Here is a 21498-nt window from a genome sequence, read left to right as displayed (position 1 = left end):
CAAGAAATGTATTCCAGTTCATGACTGGAGTATACCTTTGGAGGGGGCACATGCAAATTAAGAGATGCATTTAATTAATTCAGCGGTGTGCGCCTCTGAATAAATTAGGTGCATTGTATTTCAGTGAGCGCTTTCATTTCATTAAGCCCCACTTCACACGTCCGTGAAAAACGTTTGTGTTTTGCACGACCGTGTTGAAGGTGTGTATGGCCCATCCGTGTGCCATAATTTTGGCACTCTATTGTTCAGCGTATGCTATCTGTAATAGCTCACAGAGATCAGGAACTTTTTACTCATCAGTCCCCAGCGCTGCTGTCCCTGGTGCTGATGTCTCCGGTGCTGCTGCTTCCAGGTCCGCATTGCAGTAAGTATTCATGAGCATAATGAGCGGGCCTGGAAGCAAGTGACAGCAGCGCCAAAGACAGCAGCGCAGGAGACAGGTGAGTATAGAAAATAATTTTATTTCAAAGGCACGTATTTTCTCCGTTACGTGTCACACGCATCACATCAGTGTGTGGTCCGTGTGACATCAGTACTACTGGAAAAAAATGGACTTGTCTCCATGCGGAACACACAGACACGCATGTGCTCCATACGGACACACGGTCCTTCTGAAAACACTGATGTGTGAGCAGACCGATTGATTTTAATGGGTCTGTGTATGTCCGTGTCTCCGGTACGTATGAAAACGGACGTCATACGTACCGGAGTCACTGACGTGTGAAGGGGGTCTAAGACTGTGTAACTCAAGAATTAATGATTCTGTGCCTTGTTCTAGACTAGAATAAGTGCACATTAGACTGTCTTTCAGTGAAGTCACTAAAACTAGACTTTAAAGTAACCTGTCTGCAGTAATCGGATAAATGGCAACAGCAAAGCTGCAAGAAGCTGTGTGTGAACGCAGACTAAAGTTTCCTAAGGCAATGTTGTTGTTGTTCTTTTGTATTTATTTTTTTTTAAAATGTATGAATTAAAAACTGATCAAAGCTATGTGTTTTCTACAATAATCATTTTGGTTTTCTTTGACCCAATAGTTAGTAATGATAGAGTACAGTCATGGCCAAAAGTTTTGAGAATGACACCAAAATTATATTTTCACATGATCTGTTGCCCTCTGGTTTTTAATTGTGTTTGTCTGATGTTTACATCACATACAGAAATATAATTGCAATCATATTATGAGTACCAAAAGGTTATATTGACAGTTAGAATGAGTTAATGCAGCAAGTCAATATTTGCACTGTTGACCCTTCTTCTTTAGGACCTCTGCAATTCTCCCTGGCTTGCTCTCAATCAACTTCTGGATCAAATCCTGACTGATAGCTGTCCATTCTTGCCTAAGCAATGCTTGCATTTTGCCAGAATTTGTTGGTTTTTGTTTGTCCACCCGTCTCTTGATGATTGCCCACAAGTTCTCAATGGGATAAAGATCAGGGGAGTTTCCAGGCCATGGACCCAAAATCTCTATGTTTTGTTCCATGAGCCATTTAGTGATCACCTTTGCTTTATGGCAAGGTGCTCCATCATGCTGGAAAAGGCATTATTGGGCGCCAAACTGCTCTTGGACAGTTGGGAGAAGTTGCTCTTGGAGGACATTCTGGTATCATTCTTTATTCATGGCTGTGTTTTTAGGCAAGACTGTGAGTGAGCCGATTCCCTTGGCTGAGAAGCAACCTCACACATGAATCGTTTCAGGATGCTTAACAGTTGGCATGAGACAAGACTGGTGGTAGCGCTCACCTCTTCTTCTCCTAATAAGCCATTTTCCAGATGTCCCAAACAATCGAAAAGGGGATTCATCTGAGAAAATGACTTTACCCCAGTCCTCAGCAGTCCACTCCCTGTACCTTTTGCAGAATATCAGTCGGTCCCTGATGTTTTTTCTGGAGAGAAGTGGCTTCTTTGTTGCCCTCCTTGAAACCAGGCCTTGCTCAAGCAGTCTCCGCCTCACAGTGCGTGCAGAAGCACTCACACCAGCCTGCTGCCATTGCTGAGCTAGCTCGGCACTGCTGGTAGTCCGATTCCGCAGCTGAAACAGTTTTAAGATACGGTCCTGGCATTTGCTGGTCCTTCTTGGGCGCCCTGGAGCCTTTTTGGCAACAATGGAAGCTCTCTCCTTGAAGTTCTTGATGATGCGATAGATTGTTGACTGAGGTGCAATCTTTGTAGCTGCGATACTCTTCCCTGTTAGGCCATTTTTGTGCAGAGCAATGTTGGCTGCACGTGTTTCTTTAGAGATAACCATGATTAACTGAAGAGAAACAATGATACCAAGCACCAGCCTCCTTTTAAAGTGTCCAGTGGTGTCATTCTTACTTAATCATGACTGATTGATCGCCAGCCCTGTCCTCATCAACACCCACACCTGTGTTAATGGAACAATCACTAAAACAATGTTAGCTGCTCCTTTTAAGGCAGGAATGCAATGATGTTGAAATGTGTTTTGGGGGTTGAAGTTCATTTTCTTAGCCAATATTGACTTTGCAAGTAGTTGCTGTTAAGCTGATCACTCTTTATGACATTCTGGAGTATATGCAAATTGCCATTAGAAAAACTTAAGCAGTAGACTTTATAAAAATTAATATTTGTAGCATTCTCAAAACGTTTGGCCATGACTGTATTACTACATGCTGGGCTGGCCATTTTGTTAGACAGATTGGAACTGCCAGAGCAAGTAACCCTTTCTTGTTTACTCCATTCTGGCTCCTAGAGAGTCTTGTTCCAAATGGGGACCCCTCCAAGAAATCTCATTTTGGCTGTCAGAGTGGTGTTTGCCTATTTAGGTTAAAGGGAACTTGTCACCAAAATTTTCGCTATTAAACTAAAAGAATCCCCTTCTGCAGCACCTGGGCTGCATTATAGAAAGGTTCATCTTGCTACTGGCCCCCCTTTCAGACCTAAATAAATTCTTTATAAAATATTACCTCTGGGTATGCTAATAAGGTTTGCTGGCCACGGGGGCGGGCTGTATTTCGTGCGTTATTCCCTTTCCTGCCGCTGCTCGCTGTCCCCCCGTGTTAATTTACATAGATGAGGCCGCCGCCCTCATGTTACGCAGTGCTCCTGAAGTCTCTCGCGCATGTGCAGTGGCACTATCGCGAAACAGCACTGTTCGAATCGCGAGCGCCGGTGATGTGATTGCGCAGGCGCGAGATTATGGGCGGGTACTTGGATGACGCTGGTGATGACATTGTCATCACCAGCGTCATCCAATTAGCCACCCATAATCTCGCGCATGCGCAGTGGCACTATCGCTGGACAAAACTGTTTTCAAATTGCGAGCGCCGGTGATGTTATTGCGCAGGCGCGAGATTATCAGCGGCTTCTTGGATGATGCTGGTGATGAAAATGTCATCACCAGCGTCATCTACGTACCCGCCCATAATCTTGCGCCTGCGCAATAACATCACCGGCGCTCGCGATTTGAACAGTGCTCTGTCCCGCAATAGTGCCACTGGGCATGCGCAAGACTTCAGGAGCACTGCGTAACATGAGTGTGGCAGCCTCATCTCTGTAAATGAACACTGGGGGACGGCTAACAGCGGCAGGAGGGGGAATAACGGACGAAATACAGCCCGCGCCCGTGGCCAGCAAACCTCATTAGCATACCAAAAGGTAATATTTTATAAAGTGTTTATTTAGGTCTGAAAGGGTGGCCAGTATCTAGTTGAACCTTTCTAGAATGCAGCTCAGGAGCTGCAGAAGGAAATTCTTTTAGTTTAATAGCGAAAATTCTGGTGACCGGTTCCCTTTAAGTTCTCACAATGAAATTTTGATGAATTTTTGGGCACTGTGTATTTTTGCCTCCCAAAACCTGCAGTGTTTTACAGTTCCAACAAAGTGAATGGAATTTATAGGAATCTCATGCCCACTGTGTTTTCTATTATGTTGCGTAAAATGATCTGTGGTGCATTTTTTATATATCCGCAACATTATTATTTATTATTATAGCACCATTTATACCAAAGGGTATACATAGTATGGACAAGTACAATAACTATGAATAATACAAGACACAGACAGGTACAGCAGGAGAGAGGACCCTGCCCATGAGGGATCGCAGTCTGCAGTCAATTTCTTTGGCTTGTATGCTGAGATTTATTCATACTAGCTGTAGTTCCCGGGCATTGCCCGGGATAGTAACTGTCTCTCTGTCTCTCTCCCAGTCTCTGTCTGTGTGTCGCTGTCTGTCTGTCTTGCAGTCTGTCTCTTTCTTTGTCTGTCTGTTTCTATCTCTCTCTGTCTCTTTGCCCGTCTGTCTTTTTGCCCGGCTGTCTTTTTACCCAGCTGTCCCTTTGCCCGGCTGTCCCTTTGCCCGGCTGTCCCTTTGCCCGGCTGTCCCTTTGCCCGGCTGTCCCTTTCCCGGTCTGTTTCTTTCCCGGTCTGTCTCTTTCCCGGTCTGTCTCTTTCCCGGTCTGTCTCTTTCCCGGTCTGTCTCTTGCCCGGTCTGTCTCTTTGCCCGGTCTGTCTCTTTGCCCGGTCTGTCTCTTTGCCCGGTCTGTCTCTTTGCCCTGTCTGTCTCTTTGCCCGGTCTGTCTCTTTGCCCGGTCTGTCTCTTTGCCCGGTCTGTCTCTTTGCCCGGTCTGTCTCTTTGCCCGGTCTGTCTCTTGGCCCGGTCTGTCTCTTGGCCCGGTCTGTCTCTTGGCCCGGTCTGTCTCTTGGCCCGGTCTGTCTCTTGGCCCGGTCTGTCTCTTGGCCCGGTCTGTCTCTTGGCCTGGTCTGTCTCTTGGCCCGGTCTGTCTCTTGGCCTGGTCTGTCTCTTGGCCCGGTCTGTCTCTTGGCCCGGTCTGTCTCTTGGCCCGGTCTGTCTCTTGGCCCGGTCTGTCTCTTGGCTCGGTCTGTCTCTTGGCCCGGTCTGCCTCTTTGCACGGTCTGCCTCTTTGCCCGGCTGCCTCTTTGCCCGGCTGCCTCTTTGCCCGGCTGTCTCTTTGCCTGTCTGTCTCTGTCTGTGTCTCTGTCTCTTTATCCGTCTCACCACCGACATCTTTTTACCTCACACATAAGCGTCTTATACTAACAGTTTATTTTGTTCCTATAGCAACCACTGACAGTTGCTATTTATAGCCTGCAGCTTCCAGCTCCATTTAGTTTAATGGCTGCAGGATTTTTGTAGAGTAACTGGAAAGCACGGGGTTAAATTTTCCCGCCCAAACATAGTGTATGACGTTCTCTGGGTCACATGGGGCGTCTGTGCAAAATTTCGTCATTGTAAATGCGACGGTGCAAATTGCTTTAGCGGATATACATACATACACACATACATACACTGAGCTTTATGTATTAGACTAGCTGTAGTACCCGGGCGTTGCCCGGGATCGTAACTGTGTCTCTGTCTCTCTCCCAGTCTCTGTCTGTGTGTCGCTGTCTGCCTGTCTAAGTCTGTCTGTTTCCTTGGCTGTCTGTGTCTATGTCTCTGTCTGTACTTGCAGGATGAGCGGCTTTATATTGAATTCTGGCTTCCTTTTCTCCACTTTGATTCAGATATATATAATGGTTTATCCTATTTTTTTGTCTTCTTTTCCCTTTTTTTCGCCAAAGGAAGAGTTTGTTCCCTTGACACTATTTTTCTAATAAATGTATCCACATATGTGAGTGGTACAAGGGGTTGCACTTTCCCCACGCACTGTTCCCAGCCCTATACGTCAATTAGTGCTAAACACTATTAATGGTGTTCTAGGCTAACACTGATATATTTGGACATATATATCTATATAGGTATTTTCATTGTTTTCTTTAGCGTCCAGACACAATAAACACACATTGACAATTGGTTTCAATACAATTTTTATTATACGTTTCTACGTTTCTGGGGCCAAAAGAAAGAGATTGAAAGGAGACCTGTTTTATAACTCTACAATTACAATGTATTACGTCAGGTTTATTTTTAAATGTATAGACTCCCGCCGATTTTTTTCAAAGGAGGTGGGTTCATGACATCAGCACAATGGTATATAATGCTTGTGTGGTCTCCAATACAGCAGATTTGATGTTCTTTGCCAGTTTGTCCTGAGGAAGGGAGCTGAGTCTCCTGAAACGCGTTGACCTGTGCATGAAATAAAGCAACATTAATCTTAAACTTCCATGATCATTTGGTCATTGGCGCGGCTTTGAAACCCATCTCTACTACTCTCTGTTATATGTCTCTGTCTGACTATTTCTATATCTGGCTGTATTTGTATCAGTCTATCGGTCTCCATCTCTGTGTCTGTCTGTCTCTATCTCTGTGTCTGTCTCTATGTGTGTGTCTGTCTGTCTCTTTCCCTGTCTGTCTCTTTCCCTGTCTGTCTCTTTCCCCATCTGTCTCTTTTCCGTCTGTCTTGGTCTGTCTCTTTCCAGGTCTGTCTCTTTCCAGGGCTGTCTCTTTCCAGGGCTGTCTCTTTCCAGGGCTGTCTCTTTCCAGGGCTGTCTCTTTCCAGGGCTGTCTCTTTCCAGGGCTGTCTCTTTCCAGGTCTGTCTCTTTCCAGGTCTGTCTCTTTCCAGGGCTGTCTCTTTCCAGGGCTGTCTCTTTCCAGGTCTGTCTCTTTCCAGGTCTGTCTCTTTCCAGGTCTGTCTCTTTCCAGGTCTGTCTCTTTCCAGGGCTGTCTCTTTCCAGGGCTGTCTCTTTCCAGGGCTGTCTCTTTCCAGGGCTGTCTCTTTCCAGGGCTGTCTCTTTCCAGGGCTGTCTCTTTCCAAGTCTTTCTCTTTCCAGGGCTGTCTCTTTCCAGGGCTGTCTCTTTCCAGGGCTGTCTCTTTCTAGGTCTGTCTCTTTCTCCATCTGTCTCTGTCTGTCTCTCGATCCATCTCTCCACCGACATCATATAACCTCACGCATAAGCTTCAACTAACAGTTTATTTTGTTCCTATAGCAACCACTGACAGTTGCTATTAATAACCTATAGCTCCCACCTCCATTCAGTTAAATGGCGGCAGGATTTTAGAGACTATCTGTAAAGCACGGGGTTACATTTTTCTGTCAAAACATAGTCTACAACGCTCCCTGGGTCATGTGAGGCATCTGTGCAAAATTATGTGATTGTAAATGCGACGGTGTGGATTCCTTTAGCGGACATATACACATACATACATACACTCAGCTTTATATATTAGATTTTCCTCAAAGAATTGCAATAGATGCGGAGAATCCAAAAGGTAAAAAATGCACGTGTTTTTAGTGCATTTCCACACACATAATTTTATCAGTAATGTTTTGTCCTAGACAAATACCAGGAAGTATCAAAATAAAACTGCTTTATTTAAAACATGACACACCAAAAGGAGACAAAAACGGCTATGTTCAAAACGCAATGAAAAAACCCAAGTAACCTAATTTAGTTCATAGGTAGAAAAGCTGCTAATAATATTCAACATTAAAAACTGAAATAAATACTTATGGTAGCCTTAAAGGGGTTTTCCACTACTAGGGCAACCCCTTCTAAGTCCACATTACCCCCAAGTAAAATAAAAAAAAAGCCTATACTCACTTTCCGTACCGGCGCCATTCCCAGGGCTCACGTGATGAAGTGTCGTCACGCGAGCCCTGCATGCTATCAGAGCCAGCTTCTGTCTCCTCGCCTTTGGACCAAACAACAGGAAATGAGCAACAGCCGTACGGCTCACTTCCTGTTGTTTGGTCCGAAGGCGGGGAATCCATCGCTGATTTACCGCGGGGCTTGCATGATGTCACAACGTCATGTGACTCCCGGGAAAGAGAGCCATGGCTCCACTGACATAGCGCTGGTCTGGGAGGTGAGATTAGGCTTTTCCATTTTACCTGGGGGAAACATGGATCAGAAAGGGTTGTTCTGGTAGTGCACAATCCCTTCAAGGTTTACACAGCTGAGTGCATTTCTTTTTTTTTTGTTTTACCACTTGACAAACCTTTCTTAATAGCTCCACTATTAATCATAGAATAAAAACGACATACTAACTATCCAGGTCTGCGATCAGAGGACAGTGCCGGTCCAGCGCCATTTGGTTTATTTTAGGAAGGATAGGGGAGCTGTTCAGAATGGCTTGTCCAGTAGTGTACAACCTTTTTAATATATACTTTCTTTCTCCTTTTCAGAAACTGGACACCTCCTTTAAACAATATCCATAAATCTCCTATAACATTTTTTGTCTTTAGGCAAGATTTACTTTCTGGATGAGGCGCTTTCACACAATGCTGTATCTGTATTTTCTGTCTGTATTTTAGTTTTATGAACCAGGCAGACAAATCTTTATCGAGTTTATCTGTAACGAGACTAAATCTCTGCAAGAATTGTTGTGTGATGTTACAAGATCTTCACATTTATGGTTTTAATTATGACCTTTTCCCTGACAGAACCAAGAGTTACAGGATGACACGGTTCTTAATAAAATCAAGCTAGCAGATCCAGATCAATTCCAGATGCCTGATCTGTGTGCAGAAGAACTGGCTCTTATTCTTGGGGTTTGGTAAGTGGTAAATGATTCTTTTTCATTTTCTTATAGAAATGTAATAATAACGTATACCATGTATTGAATAAAGTCTGTAAATACTAAAACAATCCATATTACTCTTTGTATGTTGGCGCAGTTTTGGGTATGAATAAAGAAAGTATGGTGATTATATCCCCTCCCTATAAGATATACTGCTGTCTATGGCTACTGAAAACGGCAAAATGTGCACTGAGCCTTAATCGGGCTTTACACGCTATGATATATCTAACGAGATGTCGGCGGAGTCATGTCGTAAGTGACGCACATCCGGCATCGTTAGTGATATCGTAGCGTGTGACAGCAGAAATACTCACCTTCTCGTTCATCGTTGACACGTCGCTCATTTTCTAAAAATCGAACGTTCGGTTGTTCAGTGTTCCCGAGACAGCACACTTCGCTCTGTATGACACCCCGGGAATGATGAACTGCAGCTTACCTGCGTCCCGGCGGCAATGCGGAAGGAAGGAGGTGGGCGGGATGTTACGTCCCGCTCATCTCCGCCCCTCCGCTTCTATTGATCGGCCGCAGTGTGACGTCGCTCTGACACCGAACGTCCCTCCCCCTTCAGGAAGTGGATGTTCGCCGCCCACAGCGAGGTCGTTTGGAAGGTAAGTACTTGTGATGGGGGTTACAGCATTGTGCGACACGGGCAACAAATTGCCCGTGCCGCACAAACGATGGGGACGGGTGTGATCGCAAATGCGATCGCACGACATATTGAAATGTGTAAAGCAGGCTTTAGTAAACTTTGGTTACTTTTCTGCTTTTGGAGCTCAATTTTTTAGTTTATATTTTGTCCTTGTAGTCATTAGCTTAATGTGCAATGTGGATGTGGATTTGTAGTGGATTTTTCTTAAAGGGAATCCGTCACCAGATTTTTGCAACCTAATCTGAGCGCAGCATAACATAGGGGTAAAGATCCTGATTACAGTGATGTGTCACTTACTGGGCTACTTAGTGTAGTTTTGATAAAATCACTGTTTAATCAGCAGTACATTACCATTAGAGGACTACTTGGTGTGCTGCCAGGTAGTCCAGCATATTCATGATCTCTATATAACTGCTAGATCTGCAGCAGAGAATACATTGATTTCAACAAATGACAGCAAACAGCTCAGTAAGTGACACATCACTGGAATCAGGGTCTCTGTCTCTACATTATGCTGCTCTCAGATGAGAGAGCAGAAACCTGGTGACAGGCTCCTTAAAGATTCTGCACTGAATATCAATGACAAATTACAGTACAATTCAGGGAAATGGGTTTTAACAGTTAATCCACAAATATTAGATAAGTGTCACTTGATGTTGTTATTATTATTATTATTATTTATTTATAGAGCACCATTGATTCCATGGTGCTGTACATGAGAAGGGGTTACATACAGAATACATACATAAGTTACAGTAGACAGACTAGTACAGAGGGAAGAGGGCCCTGCCCTTGCAGGCTTACATTCTAAAGGATTTTGGGGAGGAGACAGTAGGTGGGGTGTAGGTTGGGTGGCAGCTCCGCACTGGGGTCGGGCGGCAGCTCTGCACAGTGGTGAAGCAGTGAGGTCATTGAAGGTTATAGGCATTTCTGAACAGATGAGTTTTCAGGTTCTGTTTGAAGCTTGCAAGTGTAGTAGATAGTCTGACGTGTTCAGGCAGCGAGTTTCAAAAGACTGGGGATGCTCGGGAGAAGTCTTGGAGGCGGCTGCATGAGGAGTGAATGAGATGTGAATTTTTGCTGCTTATTTTTACTCCTACAGGTGATATGTATAGCAGAATCTGCCCCTAATATTGCTGAGCATAGCAAAACCTAGGATAAAAACAAAATAAGCAAATGTCCTGCAGTAAATGAATACTGATAGTACATGCAAATAACACAGAGAACTTAGTTGACAATAGAGCATAAACGCCGTCCCACCGCGATAAGGTGTTCCCGATCAGGATGGTCCAATCTCTTGCAGTTCACCTCTCTTAAGTGATAGAAGTCCTCTAACTAGATGGAGGCAGAACAGGACCCAGCCCTGACTGGTTTCACCTGTTTGTGGAAAACTATCAAACACCAGTATCAATAATATATAAAGAGGATCGCTAATGTTGACCAGAAAAAACTCTCTAAAACGTCACGTTTATTAATTCCGTTAAAATATAAATCTAATTCTAAAACACTGGATCATACCCAATTATTCAAGTCACCAAAGTCGTGATGTGTAATAATAATGTGAGGTCCTGAAATAGGACAGTGGACAAGGGGCGTGCACCACCAGATATAATAGGTTATTATGCAGGTATCACAATGAAAGGATAAGGGGACCTGATGTTCCCTGACAATAATCCCTACCTAGCAACGGAGGTCAAATACACCTTAATTTATTGGGTGTCCCCCTGTTCCTCAGCGGCTAGCCCTATTTGTCCCTGTCATTATTCCTGACCTAAACCACCACCAGGTGCAGTGTGCTGGAGTGATTACGTAGTCATGTGTCAAAGGTCATAGTTAAGAACCCAAATCTCATGTAATTATTAATGTAATTATCAAGGTTCTCAATTCTCAGTTTACCATATACCTATATGGCTATATAACTGGGAAGCTGCATGAATTGAGGGTCAATAGCATTAAATATGATGGACCTGAGGTCCCAGTACTCATCCTGCCAGGACTGATCTTGATCCCGACGCGTTTCCCCCCAATGTTTTGGGGTTCATCAGGGGATATATATACTTCAGGATATCTGTATTTAATTTAGGCCATCAATCTTATGTCCTTGGAGTAGAAGGATAACGTTATGTTTCCCTTATGTGGGTCCAGTTGCTGTCCTGGGTCACCCTGTCACGTGCTGGCTGCGATATGAGACCTCCTCCCAGGTCAGCAGTGCACCATGTGGGAGGCTCTGTAAACAGTGAGTGCCTGCAATGGCAACGTATCATTGTAGCACCGACTCCATACGTATGGGAGGAGGTCTCATATCACAGCCAGCACGTGACAGGGTGACCCAGGACAGCAACTGGACCCACATAAGGGAAACATAACGTTATCCTTCTACTCCAAGGACATAAGATTGATGGCCTAAATTAAATACAGATATCCTGAAGTATATATATCCCCTGATGAACCCCAAAACATTGGGGGGAAACGCGTCGGGATCAAGATCAGTCCTGGCAGGATGAGTACTGGGACCTCAGGTCCATCATATTTAATGCTATTGACCCTCAATTCATGCAGCTTCCCAGTTATATAGCCATATAGGTATATGGTAAACTGAGAATTGAGAACCTTGATAATTACATTAATAATTACATGAGATTTGGGTTCTTAACTATGACCTTTGACACATGACTACGTAATCACTCCAGCACACTGCACCTGGTGGTGGTTTAGGTCAGGAATAAAGACAGGGACAAACAGGGCTAGCCGCCGAGGAACAGGGGGCACCCAATAAATTAAGGTGTATTTGACCTCTGTTGCTAGGTAGGGATTATTGTCAGGGAACATCAGGTCCCCTTATCCTTTCATTGTGATACCTGCATAATAACCTATTATATCTGGTGGTGCACGCCCCTTGTCCACTGCCCTATTTTAAAACCTCACATTATTATTACACATCACGACTTTGGTGACTTGAATAATTGGGTATGATCCAGTGTTTTAGAATTAGATTTATATTTTAACGGAATTAATAAACGTGACGTTTTAGAGAGTTCATTGTGGAAAACTATATAGACAATATGCACTGCCCAAAAAGGGAGCTACGAGGATCCTATATGTACACAGTACAGAAAACTAAAGCAAAATCAAAGAAATGAGCAAGAAAACATGATGCTTTTAGTGCAATAAGTAGGTGCATGTTCACACTGTAGCCATTTACCAGACAAAACCGAAGATAAAAACAGTGAGCAGATACCCTCAGATACCCATCTACTGTTTGGAAAAGTGTGGCTAGAAGAGATCTAAATGGAAGAATTGTGGCCAAAAATTGATACGTGGAAACAAAGACGATGACTCGCCTTTGCACAAAAACATACTAACTTGTGTGCAGATAAATGGCAGCGGCTGATGAGTCAAAATGTGAAATATTTGGCTGTAACTGAAGGCAGTTCGCTGAAAATCTAGAGAGCAGTGCAGTAATGAATATCTGAGACAATAGTGAAGCATGGTGGAGGCTCTTTGTAAGTCTGGGGCTGCATTACAGCAAATAGAGTTTGGAGTTGTGAGGATTAACGGTGTCCTCAATGCGTAGGAATACAGACAGATACTTATCCATTATGACTGGTCCTAAATTTATTCAGTAGCAGGAAAACAACCCCAATCATACAGTCGATGTCATTAAGAGCTATGTCCATCACAAAGAAGAACAAGGAATCCTGGAAGTGCTGATATTGTGCCCACAGAGCCCTGATCACAACACCATCAAGAAAACAGGAATCACAGCGTCCACTTGAGTGAAAAATCTTCCTTCTTTTTATTCCATTAGAGTGCAAAAAACAGTGCAACGTTTCGACATAGAATGTCTTTGTCAAGCATAGCATAAAGCATCAGCTGTCCATTATTTATACAAGCGTCAATTACATGTGAACCAGTTAAAAACGATTCCATATCCTCATCTGCATAATTGCCAATCCCACATATAAACAACAACAATACATAGCGATCCAGTATCATCAGACATCATCAGATATTACATACATAACAATATACTCCAAATGTGAAACCAAGTGATCCCTTGGTACTGGACGAGCGTCCCAATACCGTCAGTTTGTGTGTTCACACAGGTGGTTAGTGACTTTAGGTGCTGCAGTTGTTTGGTATTTTCACAACACCATCGAGACTGCATTAGATTACATGAGGAGACAGAAGGATTTGCACAAGCCTACATCTACTGATCTGTGGTTGGTTCTCCAAGATGTTTGGAACAGCCTTGCTGCTGAGTTCCTTCAAAACTGTGTCAGTATACAGTGAAGAATGTGTTTTACAATTTTGAAGGACAAGTGTGGTCACATCAAATATTGATTAGATTTAGATTTCTCTTGTGATCATTCACTTTTCATTTTGTTAATTATTAAAATTGAACTGTGATTTGAAATCATTCCTACTTTGCATGTCCCATGATACTTAGACAGCGGTGCCTCGCCAACAAAGCTCCTTTGAAGATAAAGCTTCAGAATCTCACAGTTCATTTCTTTACATCCCATGTAGCATCTTCTGATGTCACTTCTATACTTGGAAGAAGAGGCATGGCCTTTGGTTGCAGAGTTACTTACATATTTTTTTTAAAAAAAATTTGGAAAAATGACTTTAAAGGTATGTCTTTAGTTACCCTGATGAAAAAAAAACTGAAGACATACTTACCATCAAAGTTTCTCCATCACCTTCTCTGTCCCATTCCGGTTGGGTCTTTCTTACGGTCTTTACCAGACTGGACGTCACAACCACCAATATCCTGATCACTGAAGTCATGGATGGACTGCATGGTCAGATAACTGGTGGTCAGGACGTAAAGAAAAATTGTATGCCTTAAAATGTACCTTCTTTCTAGCCAGCTGCAAACCTTTTCAATCATTTATGACAATGAAGTGTTAAGCAAGAGGGAAAAAGTCTCTTCCCTGGGCAAGACGTGCCTTTTCTGTTTGAAGTTCCCTTTGATAAGAAGATTTCCATGTGTTCACTGGATGGAGTAATCTGTGACTTGGCAGCTTTCTAGGTGTGGATTGGATGCTTTTGCCTCAGGTTACATAACCCTTCCATCTCCGCAGTAATGACATCGCAAATAGTTTCCCTACTAGAGATATTTGTAAATCATTCATCCTAGTAACATCTAGAATCAGACTTCACTTTTTCAGAATTCAGCTGTGACATAGTGAAAATCTTCAAAGTGGATGAGAAACAAAGAGTGGTACAGGCACACAAGGTTATATATAAGTTTAGTTTTCTTTATATATATGTTTGCTATACGATGCTATGAAAGAGCTTTCGGCTCCTTGCCCCTTCCAGATGTTCCCGGTCATTGTATATTGTAGCCGTGAATGACTCCTGATGCTCAGACTGCCATCCAGGTGTTCACTGTTCACATATTGTAAGAATAAATGATTTTTACAAAATGTAATAGTAGAAAAAGGGTTTTCATATTAGTACAAGAACAAATTTATCAAACATTCACGCCACAGAAATATTGTAGTTAGCACTGGTGGTCCCGTCGTTAGCAGTCGTGAATTTGACCACACAACAACTATAGGTTGGTGTAAGGGTTTACAGAACCTTACAGGGAATTTTGATATCTGTCATTAAAGAGGACTTTTCAGCAAATTTTTCATGTTGAGCTGGACATATGGTGGAATAGCGGCTGCAGAACTGAATAAAACTTTTTTTTTTAACATTTCGCCTGAGATGACAGCAAAGTATTTGACACGTAATGAGTTAAATGGAACCTGTCAGGTCCCCCGTGCCCCCAGAACCACCAGCAGTTGTGTCTACAGTCTCTTTATTACACTGCACACACAAACCGATTTTAAAGGGAACCTGTTAGGTGCAATATGCACCCAGAACCACGAGCAGTTCTGGGTGTATATTAGTAATTCCTTCCTAACTGTCCCTGTATACACTAGCATAGATAAAGAGATCTTTAGAAAAAATATTTCTAAAGATCTTTTACTGTATGCTAATGTGCGAGGGGACTAGTTCCCTGGACGCTAGTAACCCGGCCAGTTGCCCCTCATTAGCATGTTAGTACGCCCCTGTGGGTGTGGTAACATGCTAATGAATGTGCAGTGTTTCAGGATGATCTCACTCACCTCTTCGCTGCCATCGCTGTATTTCGGCTCAGTGCACATGACCCCAGAGTTTCGGTCATGCGCACTACTTCAGTTTGAAACCAGGACACGTACACCCGGCTTCATAGTGCGTATGACCGAAACTCCGGGGTCATGTGCACTGAGCCAAAATCCCTCGTCGGATGCAATGGCAGCAGAGAGGTGAGTGAGATCATCCTGTGATGCTGCGTATTCATTAGTATGTTAGCAAACCCACAGGGGTGTACTAACATGCTAATGAAGGCGACTGGCCGGGGAACTAACGCCCAGGGGGCTACTGCCCTCGCTCATTAGCATATGGTAAAAGATCTTTAGAAATACTTTTTCTAAAGATCTCTTTATCTATGCTAGTGTATACAGGGACGGTTAGACAGAGATTACTGGGTGCATATTGGACCTGACAGGTTCCCTTTAAGAAAAAGTATTTCTAACGTCTATTTATGATCTGGAAATAATATTATTTATTCACTTATATAGCACCATTAATTCCACAGCGCTTTGATGTTTCCATCAGCAACACTGTCCCCATTGGGGCTCACAATCTAAACTCCCTATCAATAGGTCTTTAGCTTGTGGGAGAAAACCATAGAGCCCAGAGGAAACCCACACAAGCATCGGGAGAACATACAAATTCCTTGCAGATGTTTTTCTTGGTGGGATTTGAACCCAGGACCCCAGCACTGCAACACTGTTAACCACTGAGCCACCGTGTTGCCCCCATGACTAGTCAATGGGGCGTTAGTTCCTCAGACTAATCAGCCCACCCAGCATGTTATCACGCCCACAGAGCTTATTTACAAGAGTTGTACTTTTGAATGAAACCTTTAATTTTACCATATAGAGTATTACAAAATGGGAAAAAAAAATCCAAGTGTGGTGATATTGGAAAAAAAGGGCAATTCCACAATTGGTTTTAGGTTATTTATTTACTGTGTTCACTATAAGGAAAAACTGACTTGGCAGTATGATTCTCCAGGTCAGTTCAAGTACGTAGCTACCAAACATGTATAGTTGTTCTTTTCTTTAATTGGTGAAAATGAAATTCAGAAGTTTGTAAATAAAACAAATAGTGTTCCCCCGTGGTCCCCACATAGCTTTCTCATGAGCCAGATCAGACACCCCCATACTTTGCACTGACGAGGGGCAAGCACCCCGAAACACCGTGTCTGCAAATTGGGATTCTGATCTGGCTTATATATCCTGAGTCATATTGCAAAGGATTGTCAAAAATCCACTTGTGACTTTTAGGATCGCTACTTCCAATAGGTGGCGCTGTGCTAGAGTTTGTCTCCTTTACTGGAGAGACAATTTGAATATTTCCCAGAGGGGCATTGCAGCTATAAGTCCCCTTACCTGGCAGCCAGACTGGCTTGCAAAGTCTCCTTAAGGAGAATAGTGTTCCCCCGTGGAATTTTAGGGGCATTGCAGCTATAAGTCCCCTTACCTGGCAGCCAGATTGGCTTGCAAAGTCTCCTTAAGGAGAATAGTGTTCCCCCGTGGTCCCCACATAGCTTTCTCATGAGCCAGATCAGACACCCCCATACTTTGCACTGACGAGGGGCAAGCACCCCGAAACACCGTGTCTGCAAATTGGGATTCTGATCTGGCTTATATATCCTGAGTCATATTGCAAAGGATTGTCAAAAATCCACTTGTGACTTTTAGGATCGCTACTTCCAATAGGTGGCGCTGTGCTAGAGTTTGTCTCCTTTACTGGAGAGACAATTTAAATAAAACAATAATTTCCTAGTGCCGCCATTTTCCGAGATCCCTATAATTTTTTTTTGGGATCTGGGGCTGTGATGGATTCTTTTTTGCGCCTTAAGCTGATTTTTTTATTGATACCATTTTTGCGTAGATGCGGTGTTTTTATTGCCTCTCATTGCATATTATCGCAAAGTTGCATTGGCCAAAAAAGGAATTCTGGCAATTTATTTTCCACATTACGTTATTTACCAATCAAATTAATTTATTTTATATTTTGATCAGACATTTCTGAATGCAGCGATACCAAATATATTATATATTATATATATATATATATTTTCTTTTTCTTTTTTTTATTTTCAATGGGGGCAAAAGGGGAAGATTTGAACTTTTGTGTTTTTGTTGTGTTTTTATTCATATTTTTTAAAACTTCTTTTTTTCTCACTTTTTACTCTATTTACTAGTCCTCTTTGGGGACTTGATGTTGCGATCATCTCATAGCTGGTGCTCGCTCATCATTAAAGATCTTGGGCAGTGAGCAGGGGTTAGAATGATGAGGTATTAGTTTCTTGATGTGTTTTTTTTTTTGTTATTTTTTTTATAACTATGAACGTATGTAATAACTCGGGGGCGGCCTGTATACTTTTTTTATATCACATCTGCGACTTTAGCATTTAAGAAGGATCTTTCCAAGTAGTGGACAACCTCTTTATAAGAAGTAATATATGGGTTTTTTTTGTAATGAAAGTACTGTATTTTCAACTGATTTGTATATACAAATGTAAAACATGAATCAGCAGACACCAGGAAAAGTTCTAAATCTGTTAGAATGTGTAAAGTGGTCCGGGGGGAATGCGAACATCTGTGCCTATGTAGATTTTTTAGTGCAAACATTTTGAGAATTCGAGACACATACATCATTGATAGGCTACCTTTAGAAGGTGTAGACACTTACTGGAGGCATAAATCACTACGTGCAATTCATTTTGAGGATATTGAACATTGTTTCCAGAGTCTGGATAATGGACATATGTATGCAATCAAAGCTTGGAGATGAAAGTCCTGCAAAACTTCACCAATGGATCCCATTTCGATACTATTTAACCTATGTAATGGGTTATCTTCAGAGAACATATGGAAGAACATGACGATAATTAATGTAGCTGATTGCTGGCTATAATTGCTGCACTTGACATTGGGCCCGGGTTAGAAGTATGGGGAGCAGATCTCTCTGACTTTAAAGAATGTCTCCTTTTTGATGCCCTTTTATTCCAAACATGAGTGCAGGACCTTCTTCATTGTGAGAGCCATATTATTAGATTATACTACTCCAAGGGGTATTCCCATTAAGATATTTCTCCTGGATATAATTGACACAAATATCTGGTAATCCGGGGATCTGTCTCTGAACTTCAAAATTTTCTGGAGAAGTATAAACCCGTATTTTTTTTTTTTTTAGCTTTTCAGAACCAGCGGAAGCGAGCAATTCAAATGTCTAATTATAAAGGACGGAGACAAACGTCTTTTCTTTTTCTGGAGTAAATAGTAAGGATTCCCCAAACGTGGGGGGTGGGCTTCACAAAAAAGCGGATTGTGGCCTCAAGAACACAAAATGTGGACTCTTCATAAACGTATTTATTGTGCTGTAATCGTAGACACTTCCTTTACACAATAATCGCGAGTCATATTGTGGCATCTTATTACAGTGGAATATTTAGGCTATGTGCACACGTTGCAGAATTTTCTGCACCAAATCTGCATCTCCTGGCGGAAAAAATGTGTTTTTGCGCATTTTCCATGCATTTTTCAAGCATTCTGGAGTGGAAAAACGCTAAAAGAATGGACATACTGCAGTTTATTTTCTGCACCAAATCTGCAAGGGAAAAATAAGCAACATTTGCACAACTCTTCAGAATTTTCATCGCCCTTGCCTGCATTTTGTGACAAAACTGCACTCAAAACAGTCTCGCGGGGAGGCTGCAGCCACAGCCGCAAAATGGTTTCACTGGGAGGCATTTGTGACAGGGCCAAAGTTCCTCGCTATGCATTAAACCCTTGATTCGTAGATTTCTGAAGAAGAAACCATCTTATTGTCTTCTTACCATATGTTTTTGGTACCACTGGGTTCGCTGTAGTCTCCGAGGCCCTTCTTTACTCCTTTAACCCTTTAGTGACGGAGCTAATTTTCACCTTAATGACCAGACCAAATTTTGCAATTCTGACCAGTGTCACTTCATGAGGTTATAACTCTGGAACGCTTCAACGGATCCCGGTGATTCTGAGATTGTTTTTTCGTCACATATTGGACTTCATGGTAGTACCAAATTTAGGACAATATTTTTTGTGTTTATTTATGAAAAAAATTGAATATTGGCAAAAATTTTGAAAATTTAGCAATTTTCAACTTTTGAATTTTTATACCGTTAAACCAGAGATTTCTGTGACACAAAATAGTTAATAAATAACATTTCCCACATGTCTACTTTACATCAGCACAATTTTGGAAACAAAATTTTTTTTTGTTAGGAAGTTAGAGGGGTTCAAAGTTTATCAGCAATTTCTCATTTTTACATCAAAATTTACAAAACCATTTTTTTAGGGACCACATCACATTTGAAGTGACTTCAATAGGCCTAGATGACAGAAAATACCCAAAAGTGACACCATTCTAAAAACTGCACCCCCCAAAGTACTCAAAACCACATTCAAGAAGTTTATTAACCCTTCAGGTGCTTCACATGAACAAAAGCAATGTGGAATGAAAAAAAGCAAAAATTAAATTTTACCTAAAAATGTTGCTCTAACCCAAATTTATTCACTTTTAGAAGAAATAACACAACAAAATGGACCCCAAAACTTGTTCCCCACTTTCTTATGAGCGCGCCGATACCCCACATATGGTCAGAAACCTCTGTTTGGACAAATGGGAGGGCTCGGAACAGAAGGAGCAATATTTGAATTTTGGAAAGCAAATTTGGCTGAAATAGATTGCGGGCACCATGTTGCATTTACAGGTCCGCTAAGGTACCTAAACAGAAGAAATCCCTCACAAGTGACACCATTTTGGAAACTAGACTCCTCAAGGCTTCTATCTAGGGATATAGTGAGCATTTTAGATCCACAGGTACTTCACAGATTTTGTTAACGTTACGTTGTCATATTGAAAATTTTAATAATTTTCTCAAAAATGTTGCTTTAGCATCAATTTTCTCACTTTTTCAAGAGGTAATTCCAAAAATTTGACCTCAAGGTTTGTTAACCACTTTTTTATGAGCGCGGTGATACCTCACATGTGGTCTGAAACCTTTGTTTGGACAAATGGGAGGGCTTGGAACGAAAGGAGCAATATTTGAATTTTAGAAAGGAAATTTGCCTGAAAAAGATTGCGGGCACTATGTCGCATTTGGAGGTCCCCTAAGGTACCTAAACAGCAGAAACCCCGCACAAGTGACCCCATTTTGGAAACTAGGCCCCTCAAGGAATTTATCTAGATGTTTGGTGAGTACCCTGAACCCTCAGGTGCTTCACAGAATTTTATAACGTTGAGCCATGAAAAAAAAAAAATAAAATTTTACCACAAAATTGTTATTTCAACCAGGTAGCTTTTTTTTTTACAAGAGTAAAAGGAAAAAATTCAGCATAACATTTATTGTGCAATTTCTCCTGAGTTTGGCGATACCTTATATGTGGTGGAAATCAACTGTTTGGGCGCATGGCAGGGCTCGGAAGGGAAGGAGTGCCATTTGACTGCAAAATTGGCTGGAATCAATAGCGGACGCCAGGTTGCATTTGGAGAGCCCCTGAGGTGCCTAAACAGTGGCGGTCCCCCACAAGTGACTTCATTCTGGAAACAAGACACCTCAAGGCTTTTATCTAGGTGTATAGTGAGCAGTTTGAATCCACGAGTACTTCACAGAATTTGATAAGCTTAGGTTGCCATATTGAAAATTTTCATTTTTTTTCACAAAACTGTTGCTTTAGCATCAAATTTCTCACTTTTTCAAGAGACAACAACAAACCGTGGACCCCACAGGTTGTTATCCAATGTCTTATGAGCACAGGGATACCCCACATGTGGCCAAAAACCTCTGTTTGGATAAATGGGAGGGCTTGGAATGGAGGGAGCACCATTTGAATTCTGGAAAAGTTGAAATAAATTGCGCGCACCATGTCACATTAGCAGGGCCCCTTGGGTACCTATACATTAGAAAGCCCCCACAAGTGACTCCATTTTGGAAACTGGATTTTATTCAGGAGTATAGTAAGCATTTTGAATCCACAGGTACTTCACAAAAATGTTGCTGTAGCAACAAATGTCTCACTTTTAGGCTGTGTGGCCATGATCCAGCGACACGGCATCTAGTACACAGTGTCAGCCTCCTGCAGAGATGTGAGTGTTGTCCACGGGAGAACGCAGCTGCCCATGCCCACGATTTGGGTTCAGGCCGCTGTGGAGCTCTATGCTACCTGCAGAGAACACTCATCTCCGCAGCATAAATTGACATGCTGAGGCTCGGGAAGCTGCGCCACAGGTCGGTTTATGCTGCGGAGAAAAGAAGCACA

General features: G+C 42.4%; 1 protein-coding gene across 1 annotated transcript in view; it reads left to right on the top strand.

Annotated features, from left to right (window-relative positions):
• The window catches only part of TTC27 (tetratricopeptide repeat domain 27), a 557582-nt gene that overhangs the window by 214221 nt on the left and 321863 nt on the right, over window positions 1-21498 (top strand). Inside the window, exon 9 of the mRNA XM_075338149.1 lies at window positions 8303-8415. Within this exon, the coding sequence (XP_075194264.1) occupies window positions 8303-8415 (113 nt within the window). The remainder of the gene's footprint in view (window positions 1-8302; window positions 8416-21498) is intronic.

Source organism: Anomaloglossus baeobatrachus, chromosome 3 (genome assembly GCF_048569485.1).
Source record: "Anomaloglossus baeobatrachus isolate aAnoBae1 chromosome 3, aAnoBae1.hap1, whole genome shotgun sequence".
Classification (NCBI taxonomy): Eukaryota; Metazoa; Chordata; class Amphibia; order Anura; family Aromobatidae; genus Anomaloglossus; species Anomaloglossus baeobatrachus.
The sequence above is the reverse complement of the archived record's forward strand: the minus strand, read 5'-3'. Positions and strand labels throughout refer to the sequence as shown.